General features: G+C 40.4%; 1 protein-coding gene across 1 annotated transcript; it reads left to right on the top strand.

Annotated features, from left to right (window-relative positions):
• Nucleotides 1-37: 37 nt before the first annotated feature.
• Nucleotides 38-5386, top strand: SLC35E3 (solute carrier family 35 member E3). The gene is made up of 4 exons (XM_085320494.1): nt 38-143; nt 1331-1489; nt 2450-2532; nt 3000-5386. Exons 1-4 carry the CDS (start codon nt 96-98, stop codon nt 3184-3186), a joined length of 477 nt encoding a protein of 158 aa, XP_085176620.1. The 5' UTR covers nt 38-95; the 3' UTR covers nt 3187-5386.
• The last annotated feature ends 6830 nt before the right edge of the window (nt 5387-12216 follow it).

Genomic DNA, 12216 nt, shown 5'->3' with positions numbered 1-12216 from the left:
CTGCTGGGCCTGACGGCGCCTCGCCTTTGCAGCTCCCCATCACCCTGGGCGTCTTCCTCAACTCGTACTACGACGTGAAGTTCAGCTTGGTGGGGATGGTGTTCGCCGCCCTGGGCGTGCTCGTCACGTCGCTGTACCAAGTGGTCGGTAACGGCTCCCTGCCCTTCCGCTGCGGGAGGAGGGGCGCGGCGCGGGCCCGGCGGCCGACCCCCCCCTGCCCCCCGGCGGCCGAACCCCCCCCCCCCAGCCCGGTCCGGTCGCGGCCCAGCTAAGCCCCCCGTCGGGGGGCCGAGGCGTGGGGGGAGGCTGCGCAATAGCCTTCGCTGACAGGCTCGCGTGTGCGCTGGGGGAGCGTTAGCACCTGAGCGACGCTTTTGCACTGGCAGCTTGCGAAGTAATAACGTTAAGCTTATTCTTCAGCGTCGGTTTTGCTTATAACATTTAGCTCAGAACTATACGTAGCTAATGCTGACTCCCAGAGTGCGCTGCATGGGAAATCCGTGTTAAAATCAATTCTGAAATGAACTTCAAYTTTGGAATGACCTGGAAAGTAAGACAAATGGTCACTGTTTTTGTTAGCTTSTGTGTGGAGGAAACACAAGAATAGAGAAACAGAAGTCACTATGTTTCATAGGGGGGCTTGGATTTTTTTCTTTTTGTTTGTTTGTTTTTAATATAGCTCTGGAAGCATTCCTAAGAATAAGTTGCAAAGTTTTGTCTGTGAAAGCAAATTTATTACTTGAAAAAGCAGCATACATTATGCTATGTTCAAATATGTGCTGGTTTAATATCTCTTAAATTGATAGATGTGATCATAATATTTATTTCATAATGCAACATATAAAAAAGATTGGGTGAAGGATAGTCCCTGCAATATTGCGTGCTCTGCTTAGGCAATATTCAGCTTTGTGGCAGATAGGATCTGGAATTTCTTGCAAGAATAAAAGGGAGCTGTCATTTTTTTTCCCCAGTTCTACTACTTTATTTTTGTCCTTATTTTTAGGTATGTGAAAAAAGAAGGTTTAGGTACATTTAGCTGGAAGGGATCTTAACTGCACTCTGTCTCCTCCTTACGAGAGGAAAGTAGTGGTGTGCGCTCCACTGCTTGTGTACTCACCACTCACATGTGTAAACACCGATGTGTTTGTTAAAYCAAAGTGTAAGAAGCCCTAACAAGTGGGCTTCTGGTTAGGCAAAGGTGGAAGATAACACTCAACAGTCCTTTTGTCATGATATATTAGTGACCAGTTTGATTTTGCTCAATCAGTCAAGAGTTTGATTTTTTTTTCTCTCTTCCCTCATGTTTAACAACTTTCTCTTCTGATTTTAGTGGGTAGGAGCAAAGCAGCATGAGTTGCAGGTAAACTCTATGCAGTTGCTGTACTATCAGGCACCAATGTCCTCTGCTATGTTGTTCTGCATTATACCCTTCTTTGAGCCAGTCTTTGGAGAAGGGGGCATATTTGGGCCCTGGACACTTTCTGCTGTGGTAAGAGTTTCTTTTTTTAATCATTATTATTGATGAATTTGCATTTAATATTTGATACTAAATCTTGTTTCTTTGCAAAACAGATTCTTTGTACAAGTATTGACTGTAATGAGATGAGAGGGGTATGTGGAAAGAGAAAAAACTCCTAGTTGTTTCTGTCCCTCCTCTCTCAGACAAGTTTCTGTCAATTGATATTTGTCCTTATTCTTGTTTCTGTTTAGAGGGTATCTGAACAAAAGGAAAATTTGACAAAACCCAGAAGCTTGTCCTAATATATTAAACTAAAATACATAAGTGCCCAGGTTCTAGCTCTCACTGTCTGCTCAGAAAAGAGATAAGCATGCTTGCTTCTGATATTTTCAACTTCTCTTCTGTGGGAAGATGCCACCATTTGTTACTCTCCAGAATGCTAGTTTAATTAAGAGGGCTGTAATTTCTCTCCTAATCTTTCTGTCCTTGATGTCACTAAAAAAGATGCAGTAGTATATTCTCAAGCAGTGCTGATCATGCCAATCAGTGATCAATGCAAGGTCCCTTCTAGTAGTGCTGAATTTTATGAATAGAATAGCAAGTATTTACAGTAATAAAATTAGATGCTTTTCTGATACGGGGGATGTGTGACTGTAAGTAACATTTTGTCTGAAAGGTAAAGAATAGAACTTTGCATGTGAATGAGTAGCTAAATTTTTCAAGCCACTCTTAAATGTACATAGATGGTAAGAGAAAGAAAGTTGTAGTTCTATCAGCATATATTTATGGGCATCATACCCTGAGCTACTCATAGATGTCACCTGTGTTTGCAGTGATTTGAAACTTGTTTTCATTTTTGCTCTCAATCTGGTTTTCTTGGATGATATTTTGCCTTCGATGAAAGTAAAGGAACCAAAATAAATAACTTTGAATGTATCTACAGATGGCCAAAAGTATGTTGGATTCCTGACTGTGTCCATTAATCCACAGATAATGGTACTGCTGTCTGGTATAGTAGCGTTTATGGTAAACTTGTCCATTTACTGGATCATTGGAAATACATCACCTGTCACGTATCCTTTGTAACATTAGTTGCTTCTCTTGTTTCTAGATGAATTATGTTAGCATTCATTGCAACAGATTTACTGTGGGAAAATTAGTTGGTTACCTACCTGCTTTATCTTATATATTGAATCTGGCAAAGCATGTTCCTGTCTTGGTGTATTTGTTTCTCTGTTTATGGTTTGTATAGAGGAGCGCAGTTGGCTTACTAACATGACCTTCGTACCTATAAAGAATATTCACCCATACTTCGGCTGTCTTGAGGAAGTGTTGGTGTGCCAGTTAGTTTGGAGTGCATGTTGGGGAGCACAGAATGGGTGAAAAGTTTCACRTGGAGGTTAATTCTCAGAGTTGCAGAGATATTAGAAAGTTGCATGAATGTTACATAACATTGCATGCTTTGGACATAATTAGTGAAGTTTCTAATTTTCCTGTTTACAAAATACTGTATTTGCTGTTATCCTTAACAGATGTCTAGATATAACATGTTTGGACATTTCAAGTTCTGCATCACCCTCCTGGGAGGGTGCCTCTTATTTAAGGATCCATTGTCTGTAAATCAAGGCCTTGGGATTCTGTGCACATTGCTAGGTATTTTAGCTTATACCCACTTCAAGCTTAGTGAACAGGAAGGCAGTAAGAGTAAATTGGTTCAGCGTCCATAAAGCAAAGTTTTCTGGAGATTARTAACATTGTGAGGGAGAGCAAACATTTAAATGCATTGATTTTTAGAATGCACAAAATTGCTTCATTCAGTTAGAACTATTTTTAGTTTAACTGCCAGGACTGTTATTCTATAACTAAACACAGCAAATTGAATTATGTAAGATGCTGGGGTTTTGTCATCTCAGTCCATCTCACTGTTTTCATTAAATGGTAACTTAAAAAAATAAGAAAATCATACATTTAAAATTGCTATGGAAATTTTGCAGAAGCAGTTATGATTTTTGCATATTAAATGAGATCATTATGGCTACACTTAGAGAGAGGGAGCCTGGCTCTTGTGCTCATGCCAGTATTACTGTTATGAAGAAACTTGGAGGCACTTTCATGCAGATGTGCTAGTATGTAAAGATGCTTACTCCTTTTTGTCTGGTAAATGATGAAGAGGAAACGTGCTTTGTTTAGTTGCCTTAAAAAGGGCCACCAAACTCATTCCTAATTTTTGTATGCTTTTTTATGTACATATTTGGCTTCAATACAGTTATAAATTTCGAATGAAAGTATTAGRTAAAATTACTAGTGGAGTGAGAGTAGAGGATACATTGCAAAACTTGAAGCCACAGGCCAAATGGTGGAAAAGTAGGGAATCAGATCTAAACAGTTAATCATAAATTTTTCTTTTGATCTGTCAGGACATTAACGAAGTCATTCGTGTCTTAGAAAAACTGTTATTACTTTATAATTTTCTTTATGCCAAAACCAGGGATTTTCATGAGATCTTGTAAGTACTTGTGAGCCTAATAAAATCTCTGAATTTGTGGTAATTGCCAATATTTTGCAACCAATATACATAGACACCCATGCTAAAGCTATTCTCAGAGAAATCTTCAGGAAGCTCACCATCTGTAATGGATGTGAAGGGTGATCTCAGTGTTACAATCTTCCTTCTCCTGTATTCAACCCCACATTGCTCCCACACTCTTTCCCAAGAGTTATTTTCATGAGATCCACAAAATTCACGGTCATTGGTCATCATTGTTTCGGAGAGAAGGCAGTGTTGTCTGGTCAGTTCTGGGTGGGAAATGTTTATTCAACAGATAGTCCTCTCAGGACCTTCTCAAAGTAACTAAAGTGTGTGAGGTGGCAGTACTTCTGCCTTAATTTGGGAATATTTTGAAAACTAATCTATGCCAGTATCAAGCACTGATTTTGACAACATGTGAGGAGGGAAGAGTACTGTTTTGTTTAAAACACACACACACGCTCACTCGCTCTGCTTTCAGTAAATCACGTGAAGGTGTATGTTCACTAGATTGACAAGGTTAGAATTCATTTGGAGTATCTTAATCCTTACATTTTGGTTTTATTTTATCTTCATCTACCTCTAGCAGATTTAAAGAGAGGAATGATATGAATAAAAACAGGTGTTTGGGTTTTCCAAACACCAGCAGGAATGGTAATATACTTAGTTCCTCTAAGCTTTTTTATAATGGAAATAGTAAATCTTTGATGTGTAAGAAACAATGCAGATCTTTTCAAGCTTGTAAATTATTTATTCTRTTACAGAATTCTTGTTTTTTAAACAAGCTATTTCTCTGTAAGTTTACACCATAATACTCTATATCTTTTCGGAGTTAGAAATATCTGAATAATTTTACATCTTTACCAACTGTGTCTTAGACATTGTACAGGTTCAAGGATTTTTTTATACATTTTTATAAATCTATAATTAGTTTGAAAATACTGCCTGGAYTACTGGAAGATATGTTCAGAATAGGAGAATCTCTGGATGCATATCCTTCAGTATGTGCACTGAGAAAGACATTTGCACTAATTTGTGCTGTGCACAAGTTCTTCTAAAATGCAGACACATCATGAAGACATTCTTAAAGTTAGAATCAAAATGACAGTATTAGAAGCCTGTATGACAACAAGACTTGAGGTAAGACTGATGTAAATATAGAGTGGCAGAATGAACAGAATAGAAATGTCTGTTAATGCACAAGACTCCTTAAGGAGAGGAACAGATCTGCAAGAGAAAATCAAGAAAATGATATAAGATGATATATTGTAAATAGTCTGTYGCTGGAATGTGCAAGTCCTGAAGGTCTCTTAAGTGACATGATTTTTTTTCCATATGTTCAGTAGCTTTCCTTGGAGATATACCTATTGTGTCTAACAAATAAAATATGTTGAACTTTTTCTGTGTCATTTGGTTCAAAATACTAAATGCAGAAGGCTTGTATAATCATAGGATAAATAGATTTCTTCGTACTGATTGTTTCTTTGGATACTCTTTGTGGGGTGGAAATTTGGTTTTAATCACTTGACTGATCTCTGCTTATTGAATAGAAGAACAGTTCTTGTCTTTTTCTTGATTTGTCTACGCATTAGTGGTCTAGGTATGTACTATGTGAAGTGATGTCACTTCAGTTTTTGCCTACATAATTTCAAGGAGTTTGCTTTGAGGCTGAATTCATAACAGATGAAGGAAGCAGCATGCGCCAACTTCTCTTTCCCTGTGCCAATACATGCATGTGCATATGTGTGTACATGCATGCATGATTATAAGCTGCCCTTGTGCTTTTCTTCACTACCTTCTTTTCCTCCGGCTAAATCCTTTCTGAGTGCTCCAGTCTCTGCATGTGCTCCGTTTCCATCTCTCCCATATACACAGGACRCTGGTATGGAGGTTCCTTGGTCCTTATGCTGTTCCTTTTTTCTATGCTATGCTATTCTTTATGCCATTTCTGTTTTATATGCTATTCTGTATCCTTTTTCCCCTATGCTGAGGCTATGCATGCTTCCCTTCCCACTCACTACTCTTAGGAAAGAAGTCCCAATGCTTTCTTAATGATGGGGATGAGGATGGGAGMAAAATGGAGTTGAAAGTAGTACATTGGAACAGGGTAACTCTGGCACCAGCCAGGTGCTTTACAGACAAGTATATGGAAAGCTGGTGGGACTTGATCTTTCTTCAGTAGATCAAGAGGAGGAAGGGGTGAGAGAGACTGCTTGGACTGTTCACGTTTACTGCAAGCACTGTAGTAATGCGCTTTGCCAAACTTTCAAATCCTGAGGTAAAAGCAGACTTTTATTGAAATTAATGATACTTATCCCATATAAATTGCTTCTTCTGATGTTTACTGTGTCACTTAATATATGTTTTCCTGCTAATTATCTGTTTGATTAAGTTTTGGCTTTTATGAAAGAAAAATTAGAGACTTAGCATATTTAACAMTGTGTAGTCATCATCCTGTGTGTGCCATCACAGCTGGAGCAAGACTGTGCAGACCATGGTGTATAGTTCTGCTTTTGTTTTCACTTCATTTTCTGCATATGACTGAACTGTGATGACAAACTGGACCTAGGCTTTATTCTGTTATCAGGTGGTTTGCTGTTTGTTCGCATTGTCGTCTTTAAAATAGTACCATTAATGTACCATTAATTTCCCTTGGAAAAGCTGGCATTAGATACTAGGGTGACATTTCATTAGAGCAAATGCAGATGATTCTGATTAAAATATGAGTGGGTAGTAGGAAGTTACCTTTGCTAATCCAGTCCCTGAAGATACTTTAGAGCTGATTTAACCAGTTTTTCTTATTTTCTCAGAAGGARTAGGAAGTATGCCTTCACTTCTACACACAGATACTCAGTCATTCAGGGCTTTTTGTTTGCTTTAGCATTCATAGGTCAGCACTTGTTTGACAGATTTTGTATCTGTTTTTGTGTGATTCACTAAGTTAATACAGGCTCTGGCAATGCCATGCCAGAGGAATTTTTCTGTTGATAGATGAACAGTTACTCTCTCAAGCTTGAGGTTGAAGGATAGTAGTTGCTGCTTTTAAATCTATGAAAAGGCGATTTGTCTTCCAAGAAGACAGAGTTTCAGTTCAGCAGGAATATATCCTGTCTCTGTTTCATTCCATGAAATGAATGCCCAGTGGTGGCCCAGGGCTAAAGCAACATTAAAGCCTTGTTTGAGCTATCCATAGTTTTTATTAAATTTATTTGAAAGTGTTAGTGACGGGTAAAGTATTCGTCAAACTTTTAAAATAAAAATCTGAAATTTGATAGTGCCTTATGGAATAGGAGCTTCAGAAGAGTGTTTTTAAAGCATTTTGGAGTACAGCTAGTTTCTACTCCAAATCTAGTTTGTCATGTATTTTCTGCAAAATCTACCAAAAAGAAATGGTGTAAGTATTTATTTGCTGGCTGTATATGYTTATACAGTTGGGCTTTTGAGAAGGGACTTGCTCTTGAGCAATGCTGTGCTACTAAATGCTTGCACGCTGCTTGTGTTCAGGAATGATGTAGAAACATCCAGTGCCATGCTCCTGTAATTCACTAGTATACTTAGGATGGAGAAAAGAAGGGTCACTTTGATAGAGAAGAGAGCTTTTTATTTCCTTGTTTTGAGCAACAAATGTGAGACCTACAGTTTACTGGAATTCAGGGAGCCAGCTGTACTTGCTTTTCCTCAGTTTGCCTTTCATGACAGGATTTTCTCCCAAGATGTCTCTTCTGCTCCCAGTTGCACAGTCAGTGTCTTACCTGGATTTTAAAAGCGGCAGATTTGGGACTGCAGACTTAGGAGTTTTGTTTGCTTTTAAAAATTTTCAGTAACCATTCCCAACCCAACCTCCCTCTTTACTGAGAACACAAATAAGAAGGATGCTGAGTAAATGAAAAAAAAATGGTGAAGTGTTGAGGTTGCAGTTTCTCTTGCAGACAAACTTCATTCTTCTAACTGTAGAGATGCAGTTCTTTCTGTTTGTTTCTCTTTTACTGTTATAATAAGATACATGTGCAAAGGCACCAGGTCTTTGCTCCATACAAATTCATTTTCTTCTGCTTGCTATCTCCCTGATGGCAGTTTCAGCTTTCTGTTTGAAAGCTCAGTCAGTTGCTGTGAAGATGATCGGGGTGTCAATGACAGAAGATTAATAATATGAAGTGAAAAATCATCAGCAGGAGCTGATATAGTCTTGGGTAATAACAGATACTCTAAAACATAGACATCATTAAGAAAAAAAGCAGGCTTAGCACAGGGGAGAGGTTTATCTCTAAGCAGGTATTGCAGAGACCGCAAGAGCTGAACTGTGTAAATTCTTACTGTGCTGTAGTAATTGACAAATTTAGTTTCAATTAATTTTTTATAATATTTGGTAATATAAATACCATACAAGAAAAATAAATAGCTAGGTTCAGACATTATAAAAATTTCTGCCAGACTCGATTCCACAGAGATAGTTAACCTWCCTGAGAGAAGGGAGCTGTTGTTCTGCCTCCAGTTCACTTAGTGATGCTGGAGTTAGTAAAGGAGGGTTTGTGTGCCTGAAAGCTGATCTGCTTTTTTCAACTATATCAATTGGTATAATAAAAACATACCACCTCTCCCTACACACCTTGTCTCACTGAAGATACTGTATATGTTTTAGTCTGACTTCACTGGATAATGCTTATATCTTCCTTCAATAGCTGAAATGTCTAATGTGTAGTTTTAAAGTAAAGCATATTCTATTGCCCTGTACAACTGCCTTGTACAAGTGGCCCTGCTCTAGGGCATCCAACCCAAGCCCAAGGGTCATGGTTACAATCTGTGGTTCAGCAACAACTAATGCAAGGGGAAATGCAATCCCTCTTTGTTTCTAGTTGCAAAGCAACTGCTGTTGCTCTCATAACTTAATCATAGAATCAGTGAGGTTGGAAGGGACCTCTGGAGATCRTCTAGTCCAGCCTCCCCRCTCAGCAGGGTCACCCAGAGCATGGTAGACAGGGTTGTATCCAGGAGAGCCTTGAATATCTCCAGGGAAGGAGACTCCACAGCCTMTGGGCAACCTGGTCCAGTGCTCCGTCACTCTCACAGTGAAGAAATTCCCCCTCACGTTCAGGCAGAACTTCCTGTGTTTCAATTTCTGCCCATTGCCTCTTGTCCTGTCACATGGGACAACTGAAAAGAGTTTGTCTCCGTCCCCTTGACACTCTCCCTTCAGGTACTTGTACACATTGATAAGATCCCCCCTCAGTCTTCTCTTCCCCAGGCTAAAGAGGCACAGCTCTCGCAGCCATTCCTCATAGGGCTGATGCTCCAGCTCTCTGATCATCCTCGTAGCCCTACGCTGGACTCTCCCCAGTAGCTCTGTGTCTCTCTTGTACTGGGGAGCCCAGAACTGGACACAVYACTCGAGATGAGGCCTCCCCAGGGCTGAGTAGAGGGGCAGGATCACCTCCCTCCMCCTGCTGGCAACACTCTTCCTAAGGCACCCCAGGAGACCATTGGCCKTCTTGGCCACAAGGGCACMTTSCTGGCTCCTGGTCAACTTGTCAYCCRCCAGCACTCCCAGGTCCTTCTCTGCAGAGCTGCTCTCCASAAGGTCAGCCMCYAGCTTGTCCTGKTGCCTAGGGTTATTTYTCCCTGGGTGCAGGACTCTGCACTTGSCCTTGTTGAACCTCAGGAGGTTCCTCTCCACCCAGCTCTCCAGCCTGTCCAGGTCTCTCTGAATGGCAGCACAGCCCTCAGRTGTGTCARCCACTCCTCCCAGCTTGGGATCATCAGCAAACTTGCTGAGGAGGCACTCTGTCCCCTCATCCAGGTCAYTGATGAAGAAGTTGAACAGGATGGGAGCCAGTACTGAGCCCTGGGGGACACCACTAGCTGCAGGCCTCCAGCTAGACTCCACGCCACTGATGACAACCCCCTGAGCTCTGCCCTTCAGCCAGTTCTCAATCCACCTCACTGTCCGCTTATCTAACCCACACTTCCTGAGCTTATCTAGGAGGCTGTTATGGGAGACAGTGTCAAAAGCCTTGCTGAAGTCAAGGTACACAATGTCAACTGTTCTTCCCTCATCTACCCAGCCAGTCWTGCCATCCTAGAAGGCTGTCAGGTTGGTTAAGCAGGGTTTCCCGTTGGTGAATCCATGCTGGCTACTCCTGGTCACCTTCTTTTCCTCCATATGCTTGGAGATGACATCCAGAATGAGCTGTGCCATCACCTTTCCAGGGATGGAGGTGAGGCTGACGGGCCTATAGTTGCCTGGGTCCTCCTTCTTGCCCTTCTTGAAGACTGGAGTGACATTGGCTTTCTTCCAGTCCTCAGGCACCTCTCCAGTTCTTCAGGACCTCTCAAAGATGATGGAGAGCGGCCTGGCAACAACACCCACCAGCTTTCTCAGTACCCGTGGCTGCATCCCATCTGGGCCCATGGATTTGTGGATGTCTAGCCTGCCCAGAAGGTCTCTAATCTTATCCTCCTCAACCAAAGGAAAGTCTTCCCTTCTCCAGACTTTCTCCCTCACATCCAGGCTACAGGATTCATGAGGGCTGCCCTTAGCAGTGAAGATTGAGGCAAAGAATCTTTGGCACCTCCCTTCAGTAGGTGCATAAGAAGGCTCCTTTCCTGTTTCAGTCTGCCCTTTCTATATTAAGTATAATTATGTCATATTTTAGGGAATTCTGGAAATGAGACAGAAATTGTATCCACGGATCATGTGAATATATTAACCCGAGTGCTGCTTTGTTTTTTTCTACCTGGGTTCTCTTAACTGCCCTCCTATCCATGGAGGGGGAAGGAAAAAAAAAGTTGTTTAAAATACAGGAGGAGTCAGGTATGCCTAATAGGCACAATATATTTTTATAAGAGAAAGGCAGGAATGGACATGGGCAGATGAAACAGTGCAATGAAAGTAAACTCTGTATTTAGAACTGAGTAGTGGGATAGATGAAAGGGTGCTTGAGATTTAGCATTACAAAGATACATTCTCAGTTGTTAGTGACTTCATTGGAATGTGAATGTAAGTCTTTCATTTGAAGCCATGTGATTATATTTAACAAGCTCCCTAAAAGACCTACCAGTCTGGGTAACTAGCAATRTGTCATAAATGACCAGGATTATTCTTAGGACTGCAGTAGCTCTGTCACATCTAGGGAGTCCAAGGAGGAGGTTTCTGGCTGAAGCCCAATATAAGTATGTAATTTTTAATGACCTTCGCACAGAAAACAGTTGTATTTTAAACAAATTTGCTTCTCAGCCTCTGCTTCGTAAGGAAGTTAGAGATGTGTTCTCACTGGGCAAAGCCCATGCAATCATCATGACTACTGGGACTCCCAGAACAGAGGTGGCTGTGTATGTTAAAAAAAATAAATAAATAAAAAGTGAAATTGTGAATTGGAGGAAATAGAGTAATATATAGCACATATACATCTAGGTAGAATTTTAAATAGAGGATCTAAGTTTACATATKTAACCACTCAATTAAGCATCTGAAGAACAGGGCCAGATTTGTCAGTGGTGAACTTACTCCCTTTCTGTTATAGCTAATGGAGAATGGCATSTGCTCAGCATTTCCAGAAATAAAGCTGCATAGTTTAGATAGCTTTGGAGTAAGATACTTTAATTTGGGCTGACAAGTTTTAAATTTTTTTGGTCTCCARATAAATTAGATATGCTGTTTAAAAAAAGAAACAGAGAGCCCTTATGCTGCTTCCTTACTCTGTCCTAATGTTTTTATCCTTTGCCTCTGGGGGAAAAAGGATAGCATTTCCACAGTCTGATTTTGTTGTTGTTGTGTATCTAACTACAGTGACCAACTTGGTTTCTGTCTTGCAATACACTGAGTTGTGTATTAAAAGCTTTCATTAAGATCTTGTAACTTACCTGCATGTGTACCTGTTGATTCCATTCAGGTTTTTGTCCTTGAGCTGAATGGAGAAAGCCCCTCGTATTACAGAATGTCAACTATTGCAAAAATAAAAAGCACAAAATTTGTCATTAATTAAACAGTCTATCAGAAATAATTTAGCAACAAGCTGCCCTTCAGGGAGTACAAAGATGATACTAAGGTCTTCTGGGATCAAGACTGGTTTACTTGATAAATGCATTTCTTGAGATAGTCAAAACTTGTTTTTCTATGTGTTAATCCAGTTAGAAGGAGAAATCGACAATGGCCATACGTCCTTTAGGCAGTTCTGATTTATTTCCAAAACCGCATAATCTCATTTTCCTAAATGTGAGAAAACTGTTCTAATCA

The sequence above is a fragment of the Rhea americana genome, unplaced genomic scaffold, assembly GCF_003343005.1.
Source record: "Rhea americana isolate MKP2758 unplaced genomic scaffold, rheAme1 scaffold_64, whole genome shotgun sequence".
NCBI lineage: Eukaryota > Metazoa > Chordata > Aves > Rheiformes > Rheidae > Rhea > Rhea americana.
The sequence above is the reverse complement of the archived record's forward strand: the minus strand, read 5'-3'. Positions and strand labels throughout refer to the sequence as shown.